Genomic DNA, 22,056 nt, shown 5'->3' on the forward strand with positions numbered 1-22,056 from the left:
TATTTTACCAGAACATTATGGTGGCACAGCTCTGTTTCTGGACTGGTTTTTTTGTTGCTGCTGAATCATGGAAGTATTTATTCTTATTAATACCAAAAAAAATGTAAAAACCCAAAAAATTAAGAGGGACATGTTGAAATGGGGCTTTGGGACCCAATATGGAGTCAATCTCTCCTTAATTTTGAAAATTTCTTCAGGGGCACATCTTATGCTGGAAAACTGTCCAAATTGAGATAATTCCTAACAATCTGCCTCAGGATGACATCTGCATGCAATTACAGTCCTACTAGGTACAAGATTAATTGGCAGTAGTATGCACAACACAGAGGTGTATTTTGCTGTAGTGGCTCTTCTGTCAGTTAAATTACATAATTTAAAGGCTTTTTTTTTTAAATATACATCATATCTGGTTTGTGTTTAGTGTCAGAATGTTCCATTTTGAAATTTACATTTAAATGTCAAGAAGGGATGTTTCTCAGACAGATATAAAGTGGGTAAATCATGCAACATTAAATAGCTGAGCCCAAGAGCTTTAATTGTGTCTGGGTTCTTCTTTTTTTTTTTTTCTTTTTTTCTTTTTTTCCTAGTGAAGTTTCCATTCTTGTAACTTTGCTTTTTTTCTTTGCTCCTCCTGTCTAGCTTTTAATAACCCACGAGCAGGGCAACTGGGCAGGTTATTACCAAACCAGAATTTACCACTTGACATAACACTGCAGAACCCAACAGGTGCAGGAACTTTCCCACCCATAAGAACGAGTAGCCCCTACTCAGTGATACCTCAGCCGGGACTGATGGGCAGGAATGAAGGGATGATAGGAAGTCAAGGAACCTTAGGCAACAGTAGCACAGGTAAGATGATTTTCCTTTTATTTTTAAATATGCATGAGTAATAGGCTATAGCATGTGCAGCTTAACATTGCAGTTAATACCAGGGCGGATTATTACTTTCCATAAAGTCGGGAAGGAATCGTGTTTTGTGGGGTGTTACGTATTGACATATTTATTTTGAATTTCTGTGTCTGCGTATTTTTAGTCCTGCTTTTTATGCACTGCTTTTTACCTACCCACAGAGATGGGCCTTTCAAAACGAAGTCAGGGCCAATACTGTTGCCCTTATGATGTTGGCTTTGCCCTCAATTACTCTTTATTTCGTAGCTTTAGCTCCTATTTGGGAACAGTCAGATGTTGTGATTAACAACGTGTTCACCTAATACATGAACAAGCGTGTAGCCTGTTAGACAAGAAGAGTCTGGCTGATGAATTTATTTCAACTAGTGCATAGTCTAAGATTGTGCAAGTTTGCAACAACTACTGTAAGAGCTCTGAGTAAATAAATGGGCATTGTAAATCCTATCAGCTGGCTATTTGGTGTCAAATTTATATATTTAGTTGGCATCAGAATTAAAAGAGACATGCAGCTAGACACTGAAATATTTTGTTTAATCAGTTTAGAGATCAACTTGTATTCTTTCTAGTGTCCTCTCACTTTCGTGTTCTTTGTACATATTAGAGGGTTTTATTCATCTTATGTATACAAATTAGAAAGTAGTATTGTGTCCCTGCATTGGTCTAGCATAGCACATCTTTCAGCTGATAGAATATGTACACAAATGGACTGAACCTGAGGGTATAACACTAAAGCAAATTTTGTACAGCAGCTGAAACGACCCCCTTCGGAGGGTTTTACTCTGGTTATATGTCACCAAATAATTGAACTGATAAGTAGTCATTGTTTGCGTGGCTTTTTGTATTCATTTAGGGAGGTTGCATAATGCAACTGAAAAGACCAATCTGAACCAATAGTCCAATTTGAAATCAGTGTTTTATCTACTCTCTCGACTGATAGAAAATTGAAATGCATAAATACTATGAATGCCATCTTTGGGGCTCGGGGATTTTTGTGTCGGGTTTTGCTTGACGCTTTTTTGGCTACTGTCAGAGTGTAGTATTCTATATATTCCAAGTGTAAATAAAACGTATCAGTTGTCTACAGTAGGTGTGGGAGGACTTCCCCTATAATAACGGTAATGAACTTCAGCATCTATCGGAAAGTTCCTGTGAGTAATTTCCCTGCACCGTACATTGGTCTGAGATTATCTGGGTGAGCCTTGAAGCTCCGAAGGCTCTAGGTTCTAAGTGACAGAAGTCTCCAAAAGGTGTTTGCAGGACCTGAATTGATACTCAATCCTTCTAATTTGTAAGTGCGTTTAGTGTTAACACGTTGTTCCTGAAGTCCCCATTCTCACTTAGCACTTGGAAAGTAAAGCAGTGACACACATCAGCAAACGTGATTCATTTCCTGAGGAAGGAAGTTAAGGCTATCCACACACCCTCAGCACCTGTTGCAGACTACATGTGGGAACACTTACTCTGAGCAGCGTTTCGGAAACGATGAAAGGGTCTTCCTCCTGTAAGATCGATCACAGTCTCCCGCCCCTTGACTAAGCAGCGTAGAGCGGCATTCTGCAGCTTTGCACATCTGGATGGGCAGCTGTGGTGGTACTGCATTGGTATTGCTGAAAATGCAGCTCCTCAGGCAGCAGTAGTGTCAGGGCTGTTCTGATCATGCACTGGTACCTGAGTGTGTTTGGCTTTTGCGCAGGAATGATTGGTGGCAATGCCCCTCGGCCTGCCATGGCATCTGGAGACTGGGGCAGCCAGGCTCCCGCGGTGAGGGTGACCTGCGCGCCCACGGCTGGCGCCATGAACCGGCCGGTGCAAGCAGGCATGATCCGCAACCCCACGGCCAGCATCCCCTTGAGACCCAGCAACCAGCCCGGCCCAAGGCAGATGCTCCCGTCTCAGGTCATGAATATGGGTAAGTCGCATGCGGAGCTGTTCCTTTTGGTGCACGCTGGATTGTTAAAGATGAAACAGGAGAAAGAAAAAGAAAGTAAAAAATCCTCACTTCATTTATACATTTGATAAGAACCGTATTTCATAGTGAAATTCTCCCGTGGACGTGGGAAAGAAGGTGCCTAAAGCGCTATATTTTAACACATGTATGGAGATGGACAGTTCCTGCTACTCTGTAGCTCCACGGTTGTGTGGCCAAAGAAAGAGGATATGAGGGTGCCTTGCTTCCCTAAAGACTGTGGAGTGTTTTTAGAGGAAATGCTGTGGAATGATAATTGCTCCTAGTTACTTTTAAAGCAAGAGCATTATAATACTGACTCGACATACAGTCTTTTTCTTATGCTTGTCTTATTAATTTTTGCATCTACGATGTTGTATCTGCTATTTTATCGTTTTGAACCACTTTCAGAGTACTCATGTTTTCTCAAAATTTAAAAGCAAATTTTAACAAAAGAATAGTGATGTTTTCATTGTAATGTTGCTGAAGTCTTAATGCTTTTGTTTGTTTTTACCATAACATAGGTAACTCCATTGAAACAATTAACATGAAAGTAGCTTCTCTTTGGAAGAGTTATATGGTTATTTTTTCTTGATTAGGGCCATCTGAATTGGAAATGAACATAGGAGGACCTCAGTATAGCCAACAGCAGGCACCTCCAAATCAGACTGCACCATGGCCAGAAAGCATCTTGCCTATAGAACAGGCAACTTTTGGTAATCAGAACAGGTGAGTCTTGGTGTCACGTCAGAACACAGAGAGATTTTGCAGGCCTATAATTTATACACCTCATAGAAGCAAAGTTCTACATAAAACATTCACCAAATGTGCATCAATTTAATTTTTGTACTATTTTGTATTCATGAAATCCATGTGTGTTCCAAAATTATTTATAAATGCTCTCTTTGTCATGTAATTGTGTTGAATGAATTGAAAGTTCTGTATCACAGTGAATGCTGCCAGCACTTGAGGTATAGTTGCGCCATTTTTCACCTCTTGAGCATTAACATGGGCATGATTCTGTCTGATTTTGCTGTTCTTATTGTAAACAATTACACTTAACACTGCGTGTGGAAGAGTGCCAGTAGTACTAGCCATGACTACCTAGTCATGATTTCTGTCCCTTCCTGCAGCAGGGTTGCATTTTCAGTGGTGTAGGACATGGTTAATTGTGTTTTGTTTGGGCTTTTTTAATTGACCTAAATTCTGTAAAAGAGGAGGAAGGAAAGATGAAGTGAAAGGAAGGCTGCCTCCTCCCTGAAGTTAGCTCCTCCTCAGGAAATCTGAGCTACAGTTTGGTCACAACTCATTAACTCATATGTAATGTATTAATAACTTCATTCACTATCAAGACTTTTAAATGGTGGCACAACTGTTATGAGCAGCTTACACTTCTTAAGAAAGAGCCGTGTCTTCTCCAAAAGGTTTGCAGCTTGCTTTAGAGAGACCGTGTTTATATGGAATGTCTAAGGAATGCAAAATGGAAAAGCAAGTGCAAAATGTTGAAATATTTTCAATTGTGTAAGTAGTAAATTGGAGGATCACTGAAAAGAAAATGAAGTGGATACATGTGGGAAAAAAGTATGTTTGAAAAAAAATGTTCTGACTATATTCTTTTAGTTTTCATTAGGATGTCTGAAAATATTATCCATAAATATATGTGGCATTTTCTTTGTTATAGTCCATGCTTTTCGAGATGTTTACTGGAGTTTCCCTAGGTTAGCATAACCATATACAAAATGCGCTGTTTGTATAACTGAATTACTCACTTTAAAAATTACACCATAAAAGAAAAATAGAGGGTTATGTCTGGTCAGCAAGCCGGGCAGTTACTTCTTCCATTTTTTTTTTACCTTTTCATTTCTCATAACTTCCTTATAAGTGAAGGTGGTGGAAAAAATTCCTATTGCATTGCACCTGAAAGTAACAATATTTTTATCATTTACGCCCCAGCCAGAGATGATTAATTGGTTGATGCTGCCATTTCTTGCTTTATTAATCCCCAAGTTTAGTATTTTTATAATCTGATTTTTGCTGTGTATTAAATGAGTAAAAATAATTCTTAAACTAAAAATTAGAATTGTCATTGGGGTATATAAAAGAAATAGAGAAATTGTAAGTAACTGTCATTTTTTAATACACATAATTTGACAAATGTTTTAGGTTTTATCATGTGTGCTTACACTCATTTGCAATTTCAAGGAGGATTTTTTTGCTAGCCTCATCAATTGTTTTTCCATATAATAGATCCTTTCTTTTAAGTTATCTTTAGAGTTTGTAAGCAATTTGAATCAAAGGATTTTTTTTTTTGCTCTTCCCTTTTGCTGATTTATAATTTCATCTATGAGAGTTAAAGAAATTTCTCTGTATGAGTTTGATTAATACTTTGCAATGTTTTAAAGGTGTGTCATATATCTTTTTTTTTTTTTTTTTTTTTACTATCTGGGATCCAATTAAGAGGAATATATTTTTATTAGTTTTCCTGCTTGCCATCCTTTGAGTTCATTCAGTGTGTAGCCTGACGATGCAGCTCTCCTGCTTAGCTTTGACATAGAGATTAGACTTCCATGGCAACCATATATCTCATTATGGAAATTAAATACACAAACATGTTTCTTTGTTTTTTCTAAACAGACATGTAAAAAGGGTTCATATATAGTGCTTTTCCTCCCTCCATGGGTGACAGCTTTTGTTGTCTTTGAATAATTATCTGGGATGGGATTCTTCCATGATGTGCATATTGTAGCTGCCCTTGCCTGCAGAATGCTCTGCTCTTTATATTTTCTGCTGCAGTTTTGTGGTAGCGTGCGTGAAGCAGGGCAGGTGTGTGAACTGCAGAACAAAAACGTGTTATTTGGCTGCAGATAAGGTGTTATTTCAGATTTAGTTTGTTTCTCAAGAAGTTTTGTCCTCTGGGTTTATAATAAACCTTTATTCTGCCTTTGTAACTGTGTGTGTGCTTTGCATACAAATTCAGGGGTGAGGTAAGCAGGATTTATAGAGCCATCACATGCTGCTTGACAGTATCCAAAATCTTGCTGATGTCCTTCCAAGGCACATAACCAAGTGTATAAACTGGTACCCAAGTGTGCATTTGGGGTGAGCTGATGCAGTGTTTTGCTGCAAACAAAAAGGGGAATGTTCTTTTCTCCCTGCTCCCTCATGCTTCTGCCCAGCTCTTCCAGATGTTCAGTATGTACAAGCTCAGACAATCCACAGACCTGTCTGTGACCTCTTTGGCTTGTTTAGCCTGATAGAAAACCAACTTAAGGGGAGAATCTATGGAAGTGAGTACTACTTGTGATAGTATACTTGACCTGACATGAAACATTCAAAGTTACAGCTAGTTTTAAAAAAAAATCAGTTGTTTAGCCTTCTGTCCTCAGTACTGACTTCTCTGTTCCTCTGTTGACCCTGTAATATGCAGTCAGCGCTCAGGTTACCTTTGGTGGGCTTTCTTGCTTGTCAGATACAACATGCTTGTAGGGTCTTGGCAGGCATTAATCACACTATTTGCTTGCTTCTTTGGGTAGCTTAACTTCGATCCAGAATAACTTTCTAGACAAAATTGTCAGCGATTAAAAAAAATTCTGTCTCCATTTGTTTGTTCCATTTGAGTACTAATCCCCCGATATTAGTTCATGTTTTCCAGCAGCTCTTTACTAACCCTGTGTTCATGTTTTCACAGGCAACCGTTTGGCAGCTCACCAGATGATCTCTTGTGTAATCATCCTTCATCAGAGTCACCAAGTGATGAGGGTGCTCTCCTGGATCAGCTTTACATGGCATTAAGGAATTTTGATGGTTTAGAAGAAATCGACAGGGCTCTAGGAATACCAGAACTAGTGAGCCAGGTATACCAGACATGGTATTTTGCATGCATTAGATACTGCTTTTATAAGATATGTTGTCACAGTGGAGTTGAAAGAGGGGATTATAAAACACTTCTTGCAAGCTAGGATGGTGGGAGTCCATTTAATGGCTCAGTGTCACCTGAAAAACCTTCCCTCAGCCACTGGTTTAGTCTTCCTTCCTCTCCCCTGCCACCCTCACCTAGCTCTCCTTCTTCTGACCTGCTTTATGCAACTAAACTGACCAAAACAAAAATATAGTGGTCAGAGGAACAACTGTGGGAGGACAAAGGTAAGATCATGGCCAGCAATACAGTATAGGAAAGAGGAAAATAAGAGCATGAAGACCTAGGAGCAGAGGAGCTGCTCCTGACAGGAGTTTAGTGTGATGAGGCCAAACAAGTGTTTGGATTAGCAAACCTGAGATGTGTAAATTCACCCATGGTTTTTTCCTTAGTTGATTAATGTGTGTTAATGGATGGGTTTTATCTGAGGCAGTTGATTTAATTCCAAGCACTTCAACTGTAATTTCCTTTTTCTAAATTGTGAGCATGCTACACTTTGTTCTGTGCTTTTCCATCCATTCTTCCCCACGGTTACTTTTGTTGAGTTTCATGTGGTTCTTGCCTGTTTCAGTTTTATATGGTGAAAAAAAAATGTGGCAAAAATAAAAGTATTTTGAGTAAAAGTAAGTTCCTGACATCAGAATTTCTGGCATCAGAATTTTATTTCCCAAATCAGTATATGTCTGTATAATGACTTAATATTCTCAGAGGAACCTGCAATACTCATTTCATTCCCCAGCACTCATCAGCACCCTGAGCATAATTTCTGAACTAGCTCTGCATTTTAGATATGAAATAGGACCAATGAAATTCTGCTTTGAACATGAGAAAGCTATCTCCAAGCCTATTTGGTACGACACAGAAGTCAGTGAGGTGTAGAGCTGGAGATAAAATTTATTGGTGAACTTCAATTTTGCGGTATGAAATTTTCATGCAATATTATATAGGTTTTGGAATGCCACCACCAAAAATTGTGAATAACGGTTTATTTCAAACTAAGAAGTAAATATGTTTCTATTTAATTAATAATTCAGTGGAAAGAGTTAAAGGATCTTGCAGATAAGAGAACTGCTTCATTTTAAAACATGTTTTTTAAAATAGCCTTTGAACATTTTACAGCAGCTTAAAGACCTTCTTTCATGAGGACACTGAAATTTAGATTAACTTCATTTTCAAGGTCATTGTGGAATAAGCTATAAAATTATTCTGGCTACAGCAAATATTAGGGGAGTATCTAGAATAAAATGTAGAATTGTGTTAGTTTATTTATGCTAATGGATAATCAGTTAGTGCAAAAGTGCCCAGAAAGAATTAGGCACTCTGTTCACATTAGCTTCTGTAATAGTTCCAGACGTCTTTATTTGAAGTCATTTTTTTGTTTGAAGATACTGATAAAAATCTACTTATTCGTTTGTAATACCTTTGAATTTACCTCAGATTCAATAGCAAAAATACGCTGCCATCACTTCATTTACAGATTCTGATCTAGCATTTGTCATTTCAGGTTTTTATTCATAGTAGTACAAGGTCTGTGTAAAGAACGGAAGATTGTGAGGTTTTGTTAAAAAACAAAGGACAAAACAAAGGAAAAGAGAGGAATAATTTGTCTTTGTGAATATATTTTGATACTCAGATATACAGTTCTGCTTATTTATAAGTTTTATATTGAGGTAAAAAAGCTACTGTAATTTTCTGTTTGGAAACATTCCCATCCTAGGAGGTTGTTTTCACAGGCTGCCTGCGTTAGTCCCGTATAATCCTCTGGAAAGCCGTGTCCCACCAACTGTTCCTATTGTTCGTGTGTTTCTGCAGAGCCAAGCTGTCGACCCCGAGACCTTCCCGAGCCAGGAGTCCAGCATGCTGATGGAGCAGAAGGCTCCGGTGTTCTCACAGCAGTACGCGGCACAGGCGCAGATGGCGCAGGGCAGCTACGCGCCCATGCAGGACCCGAGCTTCCACGCGGCCATGGGGCAGCGCCCGGGATACACCGCCCTGCGCATGCAGCCCCGGCCCGGCCTGCGGCCCGCCGGCATCGTGCAGAACCAGCCCAACCAGCTGCGGCTCCAGCTGCAGCACCGGCTCCAGGCGCAGCAGGTACAGCCCCTTCCGTGCCCAGCTCTCCTGGGTGGCGCGTGCGGTCGGCTTGCTCCAAATAAACCGGGTCTTGCTCCATTCGGCTTTTAAGCTAAGATTTGACAGGAGCCACAATGAAGTTGACAAGATAGTGCTTTGCACGTTCTCTTTTTTGATCTTCTGTTTTGTCATTAAGTCTTTGAGCAAGGTTGCGTTGGTGCGTTTTGTTCTGTACATATTTTTCTATTTGTTGTATCTTGACTCTTCTGCAAATCTAACTGCTTTTATTGCTGCCCATTACCTGCATCCTTTTTTTTTCCTCTTGGCCTTGATCTGCTTATGAGAATTAAGTTCTTGTTTCTTGTTTAATTTTTAAATACGTAGGTTTGTAGTACTACCAGTGAGATATCAATACTTTTTGCATTTAAGGAGGAAAGAACACTTCTGCCTTCAATCATCAGGATAAGGTCTAATTTGGAGCAAACCTCAACAGTCGAGTCCCAAAGTCAAAAAGAACAGGAACTATGAAGGGACCATGTTTGGTATAAACAGCATAGTGCCTTTGTTGTTATTTTTATGCTGTATTGTCTCTTTAAGAAACAGCATTCTGTGGATGGTAGTAGGATTTGAGGAGAAAAATTAGTCAGTGCTTGGATATGTAGAGCTAGGTCTACAGACCAGCTAATCAGGGAAGTAGATCTGTATGACTTTGTATGTAACACTTCTTTTTTTCCCTTTCCTTCTAAAAACTTCTGGGTTTTGGTGTTGGGGTGGTTTGCTTTTTTTCTCTTCAGAATCGGCAGCCACTGATAAATCAGATCAGCAGCGTCTCCAATATGAATCTGTCTTTGAGAACTGGAGTGCCAACACAGGTGAGAAAAATAATACCTTTTTAAACAGAAAGTCACTTCCTTTTTTGCTTTCTTGCCCCAATATAATACAATAGTAATGTTATGTGGCAAGTACAGTTTCAACACACATATTGCAATCTGTGTGATAGGGAGTATTTTGCTGTTCTATTTCTGAGAGTCATTCCCATTTTTACATGGGCTGGATGATTGTTTCATAAAGATTTGATATAACTTCATTTTTAACCATGTTTCTCATTTCCTAAAGATGTGTGTTTTTAATGAGCTGCTCCATTTGTAAATGTGAATCACTGCAAATACAAATCACTGCAGCCTTACACACTGATACTATTTTAGTTACTGACTCCTGCACTGTTGGAAGTCTTTCCCAGCAGAAGTATTAGCTTCTGCTAATTATTCTCCTGCTTTATATTTTTGTTTGTTATGGGGTGAGGGGGGAAAGAAGCTGGAATCTTTGAGATTGCTCTGGTGGAGACGCCTCTGCTGGTTGGTTTGCCTTGGAAGGGTTGTTGATGGGTGGCGGTGGTTTTCCCCCAGGGCCCCATCAACGCGCAGATGCTGGCGCAGAGGCAGCGGGAGATCCTGAGCCAGCACCTGCGGCAGCGGCAGATGCAGCAGCAGCAGCAGCAGGTGCAGCAGCGGACGCTGATGATGCGAGGGCAAGGCTTGAGCATGACCCCCAGCATGGTGGCCACCGGTGGCATCCCAGCAACCATGAGCAACCCGCGCATCCCGCAGGCAAATGCACAGCAGTTTCCATTTCCTCCAAACTACGGTACTGGTTCCACTCCCCCTCAGTGCACTTTGTCAGTCCTTACACCCCCGTGCTCTCCCCAGTGCTGGGTCCGAGCCCCTGGTCCACAGGCTCTTGCCTGGCTCCCTGGGAACAGTGGAAAACATGGCAGTTTGGATGCCTTGGAGGTTGCACTTTCCTGGCTCCAGTACCAGTTATTCTCCAGCACTGCTCTTTCTATGAGCAGCAGCAGAAGTGCAGTGTATGTTTGTTTATATATAGATGTATGCAGATAAATATGTGTACGCACACACGAACACATATGTTTGTATGTATTTGCTTGATGGACTCTGAATTTTGAGTGAACTAAACAAAAACCTCTTCTATTTAAGTAATATAAATCAGTTTTACAGAAGGCATTCAATTTCCTACCCCTAACCCTATGTGTAATATGGTAATTAATACAGTTTCCTTTTTTTGTTTTACAAAGCTACAAACCACTTTGTTCTGGGCAGTTACCTCCATACAGTTATTATTATTATACAGTTTCTTTATTTATATCTACTGTATGTTATAATTCTATTAAATACTATGTTATGTGAAAATTTTGCTAATATAACAAATTACGTCCATCCAACGCTAAATTTGGTATCTGCTCCTACCTGATGATAGAAGTAGGGTTGTGTGAAGACACATCTGCAGGTATGAGCTCTTGGTTTAACTCTAAATGTACAGTGGGTAAATTTCTCATTTTCTTCTTCAGGTATTAGTCAGCAGCCCGATCCAGGCTTCACAGGGGCCACCACTCCTCAGAGTCCACTGATGTCACCAAGGCTGGCTCACACTCAAAGCCCCATGATTCAGCAGACTCAGGCTAATCCTGCCTATCAGTCCTCTACGGAGATGAATGGGTGGGCACAAGGGAATATGGGTGGTAACAGGTAAATCCAGAAGAAAACCAGAATGGACAGACAGAGTAATGGGGTCATTTATGGTCTACACTCATTTATGGGCTCATTTTATGTAACTGTTTGCGTGTTTGTTGTTAACTATCTATCCTAAAAGAGATTTCTTTTCAATTTGGCTTGACGAGTTGGTTTAAATTCTGTCTTCATACAAGGCAAAGTGAGTGCATAGCTAAAAGACCTGCATCCACGCAGTGCATTGCTTTGTCTGTTATAACTGATCAAACACTGTGTGCCCTTAAGAAGCACCTGTGCTGCACAGTGTACTCTAGCCCCCAGCGTTTGTGTGGATGCATTTCTTCTGCATATGATTTTCATCCCACACTGCTTTCCACATGGCTGGATCAGCTAAGCCAGAGCCTATGCATTCCCTGCTGCTCTGGAATTGCAGTAACTGGATTATCACCTCCCACTTTAAATGCTGGAGTGTAACCAGGTTCAGCCCATTAGTGCTTGCACATGCTGGGGGTCAGCATATAGCTGTCATTCCCTGACAGCGTTGTAGCAATATCTCATGCATGCAGTCACCTTTTCAGCTGAGGCCCCTGCCCCAGTGGGTATAGCTCTAATAATCAGTCTGTCCAAATCAAATGGGTTGGATGTTGAACACTGTCAGTAGACAGTGATGAGCTTCCTGATGGCAGTGATCTGAGCTTTTTCTTGGAAGATGGGAGGAGCTACCAGGTACAGCCTCTGTCAGTTGGCACTGGAGTGCACACAGCTGTCTCTAGCACAGTGCTTTTGTCATCCTGAAGTTCTCAGTCTTACTGTCCTAGCATGGCAATAAGTATTTTTCCTACTAGGTGATAATGATATCGTAAACCCAAAACACCAGTATTTTATTGATGAGGCTAATCCAAGTAAATTTGACCCCTAAAGCAGCTGATTTATCTCTTATCCTTATCCTGTCCATGCCTCATCCTCACAGTCTTCCTGAAACATCTGCAGGAGGCATAGCTGCCACTCTCGTGGCTCCTGCCAAAAATGGCAGCAGGGCAGCTCCCTAAGTCCAGTGGGGTTGGCTTTACTAAACTGCAGCTCTACAGCAGAGACATGTCAAATGTGCTTACACAAGCCACTGAGTATTCACAATGATCTGTAGTGTACTCTTTCAGCCATCCAGATAACGACTTAAAAACGGGGTGAGGTGGCCTGAAAAGACATGGAATTGGAGAGAAGAGAATGGTGGGCTTTTCTGGGCTTGGTCCTGTGCCCAGAATGCCGTTGCACTCCACCAGGTCTCAGAGTGCACAGCAGTAGCCTAATGGAGTACGCAAGTGCGAGGTGGAGTGTTGAGCCTGAAAGATTTCCTCAGCTGTGAGAGCAGTGCTTCTCAGGGAGGGAAAGTCGGCCACTGATGCTGAGACACAGCAGCCCTTCCAGTATTTCAGTCTAATGCGCATCCTTTAAACAGACATATTGCCAGTAACAATTCCTTCATCCGTTGTTGAATTATGCTCAAAGACTAGAAAAGACTGATGTGTAAACAGCGAAGTGCATTTTCGGAAATGTAAAGAAGTCTGTCATATGTCTTTCAACATAATGAGAAGGAAGATACTGTCCAGAAAGCACTTGGACTGAATAAAATCTGGGATGAGGTTTTCCACAGTTAGTTCTGCTTAAGTTGTTCAGAAATGCCCTTAAAGAAATATAGAGGGTAATTGTCTTAGACTTTATGTTGTTTCTTACAGTGCCACAGTTTCAAAACCTGATGCTAAGACCTAGTAAATAAATTTCTGCACAACTGCATGTCTATAATTGTGAGCCTGCTTGCCATAAATGTATGTGCAAATCTGGTATTCATATATGCAAATAGCTTATTTTGCGAAAAAGAAAGTTTATTACCCCGTCTACAATTTCAACTCAATAGTCCTGTGCTGTGCTAACACTGGAGGTTAAAGGTGTACTCCTCTCCCTCCAAACATTACTTTAAAATACACACGAGGCTCCTTTGGACAGCTAATTGGCTGTTCTTGCACGTGCATAACAGATTTGTACTCTGCAATAGTTTCACACGCAAAGGCATGCGTTTTTGTACACAGACATGTGACCTTAAATTTTGAAAATCGACTCCTTAGACATTAATGCAGGTGAAAACTAGTTTTTCCTTTGAAGTTGGAATAAATGACAGTATATATAAATTCTGGCTTAAGATAGATTTTAAAAGGTTTCCTAGCGGCTTCAGCATTCTAAGTCTGACACATTGCTTTTTCCATTCCTTGCTGTAGCATGTTTTCACAGCAGTCCCCACCACATTTTGGGCAGCAAGCAAGCACCAGCATGTACAACAATAACATGAACATCAGTGTATCCATGGCAACCAACACAAGTGGTATGAACAACATGAACCAGATGACAGGGCAGATCAGCATGACCTCAGCGACCTCTGTGCCTACATCAGGGTTGTCCTCCATGGGTCCTGAGCAGGTGAGAATCTAAAGATGTGAGATGACAGCTAGAGGATTTGCTTTTACTTCCAGTAGTTTTTCAGGTCCACTGCATTATGTTTCTCCTACTAGTTGTCTTGAGAAATGATGATGTTGAAAGGGCTTTGGCTTTAGCTCTGCACTCAAGTAGCCAAGGTGACCAGTGAGGTAGAGAGCACTATAGCTAGCTCCTGGACTTCCCTGGGAAGCATGTGCTGGTGGTAGCTCCTGTTCTCAGGAGGTAAGTGTCTGAAGCACAGGTGCGGTTGCTGATTTTCTTAGCAGCTGGGGCTAGAACTTGATGGCAGGCAGCTGCTTCCTAGAGAGAAGAGTGAAAGCAGCCAGCATGGGCAGTTATCAGCATGGGCAGATACTTCAACTGCTACAGTGTTTGTAGTCCCAGACAATAAATGATCAGCTTTCAGAACTTGCCATGAGCGAGCTTCACAAGCACTAAATGCACATTTTTTGTGATGTGGTGCATATCAAATAGGTCGCTGAACCAACAGGTAAGTAACCGTCTCTGCTGAAAGGTTGTTAACACACTCATTCTTATTTGATACTGCTACTTAGGATATCTGAAATAAGAAAAATAACATTTTGTTTGTCAATCCTCAGTTAAACTCTCTCAGTACATTAATAAGTGTTTGACAAACAAATCCTCTTAATTAACAGGCTCATATATTTGTTTCAAAACTGGCCTTCAGCTTGTTCAGAACACTGCTTGTTCAAAAGCACAGGCTTGAAATGATGAACTTTTCTTAGAAACAGTGGCAGGACAGTACCTCTTGTGTCTTCCGGTAACATCTCCTGCTATGGACATCTCTTGCTATAACTTTTTTTCTGATAACATAATGTTGCAGTTTAAAGCTGATTATGTTGATGGCTTGTAAATGCATGACTTTTTTTCTAGCCTGAATTTGATAACGGAGTATTTACTTTTCCAATGTTGTCATTTACCTTAAATAGATCTTTTCTTGTATTTTAGAAAGATTCTATCAACATGTTTGGTTGGTTTTTTTTTTTTTTTTGGTTAGTGTGAGATTGTTGGATTGTTTAGTTTTGGGTTTTGTGGGATTTTTCTTGTTAGCCAAACAAGCCACAGTTTTTCAATCTCTTAGGTTTTAAATTCCCTTTCCTTTCCTGCAGCTGTTCTAGTTTGAATCAGTATTTCCTAAGCACCAGAGCCAAGTGCATGACACTAGTTCTTCCCCATTTCTTTTGGAATACTCCAACAGATACAGCTGCAGATCACATTTGTCTTTTACAGCTGCTACATATTGGTGACCCAAAGTAATTTTGATACTCCCAAATCTATCACCTTCTTTGATATTCCCAGTTGCTGAGCCCAATTATAGCAGACTTTGTTTATTATTAGTTCCCAGGTTAATAGAATTGCACACATTTAGTGTAGTAAAATAGTAAAACCAAAAAAGAAAAGAGAGGGGTTTTAAAGGTGATGATCCAATCTGATTTCTCAGCATACCCATGCTACACAATTTTTCCTAGGAACCTGAACTGACAAACTGCATTGTAGAAAGAGATCTGGTTTTATTTCAAAGATTTCCATGCAGGCTACTGTTTCCCGTGGCACAGCCGTTACACTGCTTTTCCTCCCTGTTAGACTACAAGATCTTGTTTCAAGATAGCATCTATCTAACTTCCAGTAAGCTGAATAGGCTGAAGTTCTTTATCCATCTCAACATTTGAGTTTCAGCCCATCAGTACCTTTTTTGGATCTACTTTAAACTCTTTGTTGTAACCTCATTCTAGAAGTGTGAACAGGGTAACCAGAGACAGTGATTTAACAGTGACTGCACCAAAGCCATGAAGAGTCAAGTTCTGCATGTAATTTCTTTCCCAGTCTATGGATTGCCTTAGTTCTTTTGGTGACAATGTCACACTGAAACCTTTATGTTTCTCCTCAATACATTCTACATAGATGAAACCTGCATTCTTTCTTCCCAAAAGTATTGCCTCCTTCCTGTCTCCATCAAATAGTGTTTCTTAGATCCCATCTGTTAAAGTGAAGTGGCGTGGCTCATTCTGTAACAGTAACCTGTTTTCCTCCTGATTTACCACCCCAGCACTGTGTCATCTGCAAGCAAATGTTTTATACTTGGTCTAGGTAAGAGGTGGCCAGCTGACAGCTGAGGGGCCATTTCTGGGCCACGAGACAGTACTTTTTAGTACTCAGGAATGTGCTGTACTGCTTTGCATTTTCTTTCTTGAGAAACATGAATAACTAAAAATGTACACTTGAATACTAAAATTGACACCTTTTTTTCCTGTTTTCAGGGCTTAGTGTTTTACTGTTTGGCATATTTATTAAGCAATTGACCTAGACTCTGCTGAACTTTTTCTTGTAACTGGTGGTTTTCAAAATTACTATTTTCTGTAATTCTGCTGAGTGTTTCCATTTCATTCATTCTTCGGGGTTTTCTTGCAATGTCACCTACACTTCTGTTTACTTACTCAGTGTCACTTTTTGTTCCATAATACATAATTTGAACTTCACATGCCTATTTCTTTCTAACCACAGTGAGAGTAACAGTGATTCAAATGTGTTCTAGCTTTTGCAAAAAATACTCAACATTATTGCTATTGGGTGGTTTTGGAAGTAAGATCTTATTACCTAATAATAAAGTGTGCCTGGACTTACCTGGTGAGAAGCAGATGTATTACCCCTGCTACCAAATACATTTTGTTGTCTCTCTCATCTCTCATTGTGGCACAATGCTGTATCATACAGATATATCCAGAGCTCAGAAATACTAAGTTTGGTGTTTATCTGATCATACTTGTGTTATCTCTAATTTCTCTTGTTTACCACCTGGGCTCCCAGCATCACCAAGCAAAAGGACTATGGCCAGAATGGGCTTGGTAATTATTACATGCTTAGAGGCTCTTTGATATATTTGAGGAATGAAATCTTGTCTCATTATCACCTTCTCTCTTAAAATTACATTAAATCTCTTCAGGCTGCTCTTACTAGTGTTTCTTCTAGAGGCTGCTACCAAGAGTGCTGAATTCCTAGCTGCCAGGTCTGCAGGTTCCTCCTGTCCAAAACAGCTTCCCCAGGCATCAAGAAAGTAACCCTTCCTGGTGTTGCACTGTTCAGAGATCTTACTGTGCCCTTGTCCTCATCTTCTTGTTTTCACAGTGAACTCTTGCTGTGGTTTTGCCTGTTACTTATTTTGCATCATGGATCCATGCTATTAACTGAGCTATCAAAGAGGCAGTATGAAACCTATGCAAGAAAAGAGGCTTTTCATTATATGAAATAAACCCCTGTTTAGAACTCCTCTCAGAGTAGTTGTGCATTTATCTGCACAGGGCAGTACTCCCCAGGCCAAAATGATCATGGCATTTAAGAAGACTTATCTTGAAGTGGTATTTTGAATTTGCTCAGCATACCAGATTAAAGGAGCTCTGTAGTGGTAGGAAACTTTACTTGTTAGACACCTTGTTATATAACTTTGGTTTATGGGAGACTATTAATTTTGCATAATTGCAAAGGAATTCAAAAATATATTTATTCTTTTTTAGTCAGACTTCATGTGTGATAACACCACTTTACCTTTTTTGAGAAAATTATAAAAACCTTTCAGTTTCTTTGTCCTTCTCTATACTTTCCTAATTGAATTTTTTTGCAGTCAGAAAAGTTGATATGGAGTGTTTTGTTTTACGGTCTTCTGAAGCAAATGTATTCATATAACAAAATAGTAGGGGTTTTTTAATTGGGTTTTTGAGTTTAGGTTGGAGGTATTTATATCTGATACCATGTCAGTCAGGATTCTTACATCATCACTGGCAAAGAGATTCTTTAATAGAAACTTCACTTGATGCCTGTGTTCCTTTTGCAGCGGCCTGGAGCCACTTGCCTTTTCCGTACCTGTCCTAAGTGCTATGAGGCAAATCATGCAGTCATCTTTTCGTTCCAAAACTGCTGTTGATTCAGGATATAAATTTTATATTTCTGCTTTCATTTTTACCTTCCTTTGTCTACTGAACAATGAGAAAAGGGATTTGTGCTTGCACATTGTAATGAATGTTGATTAGTAGCAGAAGGCACTTTTTAACATGGATTCATCAAATGCGTGTAGATAGAGCTGCAAAGCTGTCTATTATCTTTCTTTCTGAATAAAATAATGTGGTTCTCTTCCCTTCTGATTTAAATTTTCACATTCAGGTTTAAAAATCTCACCACTTCAAGAAGCAGAAAACATCACTAGGAGGATTGCAGCACTTACTCAATTTCTTTAGAGTTAAAATTCCTATGGCAAAAATATTTTAAGTTTTTAATCTTTCCCGTTAAATTGTAGTCTTGTCTCTGGCAGGATTTGAAACAAATCAAAATTTGAAACAAATCAAAAGTGCATATGAATGCATTTTTCAAAATCAGTGAATGGCAACAGAAATAACAGGCAGAAGGACCTGAAATGAGAAGACTTTGTGTGGTAAATTCAAGGCAGTCTTCCTCGAGAAGAGAAGGCAGAGACAGGATCTTACCAGTATATATGTCTGGAGGGAGGGTGTCAAGAGAATGGGATCTACTCTGAAGGAAGTAACAGAGAATTGACTCAGAAACTAGAAAGAGGTTTCTTTCTTTCCCTGTAAAACTTCTAAGGAAAGCTGTTTCTTCTCATATTTCAGAACCTTGCTGAAGGACTCTGTTTTGTATTTTATGCCAGTTCCTACATGGCACGATTAATCCTTTGAGAAAGCAATGCTGTAAATTTGGCAAACTACCCTTTCCACATAACTAAGCATGACAGACCTTTTGGTTGTGCAGAGATGCACAGCTTCAATACTTTCTTGTCACTGTGTTCAGAAAATTATGGAGACCATCCTTTAGGAAAACATGCCACTGCATGTTTTCCTGTTTAATGTTATCTTTCTCCCATTGCTTACAAGCAGAAAAATATTGTTAAAACTAAATCAGTAGTTGGTATAATTTGGCCTACATGTTACCTCATCAGGTTTTGAAAAAAGTGTGTGGTGGTTTGCAAGCAGCAAAGCTGTGTGTTGTTGAGGTTGGGAAGGTAGTTACATGTTTCTGCTTTCAGAACTTTGATAGCAGAGATGTCCTGTTCAGATAACAGTGACCTAATTTATGGAACCTGCTTTGTGAAATATGCATAAGGGTCATGGTATCAGGAATGAAATCTTTGTTGTTGACTGTGAAGCAGAATGGTGTAAGTCAAACACATGCTGTGCAAGAGAAGTGCCTGGCTATACAGCCACTTCCCTGACTTGAGCATTGTCTCGGGAGTGGGCATTAGTACATGCAAGTAGTGTAATGTTCTGTAATGCTTCTTTTTAATTCCCAGCCCTACTCACAATATATTTTTTGATTAGTTCTCCTTAATATCTTGTTACCCACAGGTTAATGATCCTGCTATGAGGGGAGGCAATCTCTTTCCAAACCAGCTGCCTGGAATGGATATGATAAAGCAGGACGGAGATGCAGCACGGGTAAGAAACGAGGCACAGGCGCAGCAGAACTATGAATGTACTGTGGCTGGAGCGGATACGGCAGCTTTTTACTCACAGAGTTACAAGTGCCCTGGATAATAGTAATTAATGTGAGGGAGGATTGCTCTATAGACGCAGAGAAGGAGGGAGGGAGGGCCAGACAGACGGACAGACAGAGGGCGGCCGAGCAGCGCGGGGGAGGTGCCATCTAGCGGCGGCCTCCTGGGCCAGGCTGCGGTGAGGTTCCCTGCTGTTAAAGAAGAGGAATTTGGGTAATAGGGGAAATTAGAAACATCTGTCAGAAAAGTTACTAACATGAATGAAAATGGAGAATGTGAAAGTACTGAGGCAGAAGTAACCATACATGTATTTTATTGTGTCCCTGTCTTTTTTGTATTCATATGTACTTAAATCTTCCCAGACTCCAGTTCTTCTCACACATTCATTGCTCATATAAACATACAGATGTCTGTCTCCAAGAGTGGGGGATCTGTACATAAAGAGTCTCTTCTGCAGCAATTTCATGGTCACTTTGATTAATAGAAAGATGAAGTGTATTCTGCTCTAGCAGAAGTTGTTATATACCAAGGCTTTATTACAGAATTATAAATTGGTTTGGGTTGGAAGGAACCTTAAAGATAGCTAGTTCCAACCCCCTGCCATTAGACGAGCTTGCTCAGAGCCCCATCCAACCCTGAGCACTTCCAGGGGTGAGTCATCCACAACTTGTCTGGGCAACCTGTTCCAGTGCCTCACCACATTCACAGTAATGAATTTCTTCTTATATCTAATCTTAACCTACTCTTTGAGTTTAAAGCCATTGCCCACTGTGCTGTCACTATATGCCATTGTAAAAAGTCCCTCTCCAGCTCTCCTGTGGGCCTTTTTAGGGAGGCTGCTAGAAGGTCTCTTACTTAGTGCATTCCCAAAGCAGTTAAATGTCATGTGCTAAGAGAAGCCTGGCTGTCAGAGAAGAAATACCAGGTACTGCTGAGGAAAGAAAAGGAATAAGGATGTTGAGACAGAAGCAGACTAAAGGAGGAGGTAGATTTTAAATAATTGTTGAAGAGAGAAGGAAAAGAGAGTGAATGTGACAGAAGGGGTACAAGGGATGGTGGAGAGAAGTCAGGGTGCAGATGGAAAGAAATGAGTGGCATGACTTGTGGCAGGAAATCTCTGGGGTGTAAAGTTATAATAATGGAGTCAGTGCCATGATAATGAGAGGGACAGTAGCAATGCATAAGAGAAGCTTTGTTTCACCTGAAGAAAAGCAACTTCTTGAAGCCTCTCAAATTATTTTGGAAAGGTACATCAGACTGCACTCAGTGATTCTGCGTTTATTTTACTAATGTACTTCTGACTGTCAATGAAAATGCAGTTTATATGCACTATAAATACCTTTCACTGAACTTTGAACTGTAGTAGAGGTTAAACAGCTGGTTTTTTCATGCTACTGAGCCATTAACTACTCCTACAAAACTTCTTGGGTTTTGTTGGGTTTTTTTTAAGAACGTTCAAGCTGTGCAATTAATGTGCAACTTTCGCAGTACATAACTTTTTTCAAGTTGCTGTGTAGTGGGAGTGTTTATTTAGTATCTCTCTGGAGATGCTCCTTCCTAAATGTCCACCCTGAAAATAAGGACATCTTTGGATTTTCACTTTTGTTTCCACTTGGAAAACCACTAACAAGGGCCCCTGAACTGCCTCTCAGCATGTTAGAAAGGGGAGTCAAAGTTTAGTTTGTCCGTATTAGTCAGGGCATGAGGGATGTGAGTGTGGTGTCTCTGTGCTGTGAGGAAGGAAGGAGGAGCCACGATCAGGACTCAGTGCTGCCCATGGCTGGTCACACCCAAAGAGCTCCAGCCAAACTGGGAGTAGGAGATGTACAAAACATAGGACCTGCTTTCCTGCATTGAGGGGTAATTCTTAACACTGACTTTATTTGTCAGTAAAGCAACATTTCTAGGCCTTGTGTGAATGCAGAGGAAGGTGTGCACTGAGCAAACAGGGCCTTCTTCATGTGTGACAGGAGCAAAGAGCTGCTCCATGGCCAGAGCCACAGGATGTGAGTGAAAAGCAACTCCAAGGGGAGAGGAAAATGGGTTTGGCTGGATTGACTCTCTGACCTGATTGACCACAGCACCCCACGGGAGCAGGCATTTACAAGGAGAGGAAGACAGAAAGGCACAGATTGCAGCCACTGGAAGGAGTAGTCTTAAAACAACTGTGAAAACCACATCCTGATGTTCTTGTGAATAAGAAAGAAGATAATCAACTCAGCTGAAACCAGTTTGTACTATATTTGTGTAAAGACATTGCAAGGGTATTAAGTATGGGGTAAAAAACATCTCTAGGGATCCGTAGCTGAAGCTGACTTTACTTCTTTATTCCCTTTTTCATTATGAGTCTCGGAGGGGAAAGTGAGCCAGGGCAGTTGTTCCCTTTGACAGCGATGCAGCACTAAGAGATTTTTGCACATATTCTGAGAATGAAACGTCTTTTAAACCCTATTGCCAATGCCAAATTGGCGTTCACAAGAGGTGGATAGTCCTGAGTTATTATAATATCCAGGATAATTGGAATGAACTGAGAACCTAAGACTGCAGTGAAGTTAAACCTCCACTGATATCAAACGAACTAAATCACTGGTCAGTTGTATCAGCCTATACAAAGAATAGTTTCGCTTTATAAAGTCCAATTAAATTTCAGGTGGAAAGCATTACAGTAATGCACAGTTGATAG

The 22,056-nt window shown here is 40.3% G+C and overlaps 1 protein-coding gene across 5 annotated transcripts in view; it reads left to right on the forward strand.

Moving 5' to 3' along the window:
- The window catches only part of NCOA2 (nuclear receptor coactivator 2), a 187,518-nt gene that overhangs the window by 164,994 nt on the left and 468 nt on the right, over positions 1 to 22,056 (forward strand). For all 5 annotated transcript variants that reach the window (XM_040075201.2, XM_040075429.2, XM_040075279.2 and 2 more), the window contains 10 exons: positions 640 to 849; positions 2,603 to 2,818; positions 3,454 to 3,583; positions 6,543 to 6,708; positions 8,583 to 8,864; positions 9,638 to 9,715; positions 10,250 to 10,487; positions 11,209 to 11,386; positions 13,639 to 13,837; positions 19,225 to 19,314. In XM_040075201.2, coding sequence (XP_039931135.1) covers positions 640 to 849; positions 2,603 to 2,818; positions 3,454 to 3,583; positions 6,543 to 6,708; positions 8,583 to 8,864; positions 9,638 to 9,715; positions 10,250 to 10,487; positions 11,209 to 11,386; positions 13,639 to 13,837; positions 19,225 to 19,314 — 1,787 coding nt within the window. The remainder of the gene's footprint in view (positions 1 to 639; positions 850 to 2,602; positions 2,819 to 3,453; positions 3,584 to 6,542; positions 6,709 to 8,582; positions 8,865 to 9,637; positions 9,716 to 10,249; positions 10,488 to 11,208; positions 11,387 to 13,638; positions 13,838 to 19,224; positions 19,315 to 22,056) is intronic.

This window comes from Hirundo rustica, chromosome 1 (genome assembly GCF_015227805.2).
Source record: "Hirundo rustica isolate bHirRus1 chromosome 1, bHirRus1.pri.v3, whole genome shotgun sequence".
Lineage (NCBI taxonomy): Eukaryota > Metazoa > Chordata > Aves > Passeriformes > Hirundinidae > Hirundo > Hirundo rustica.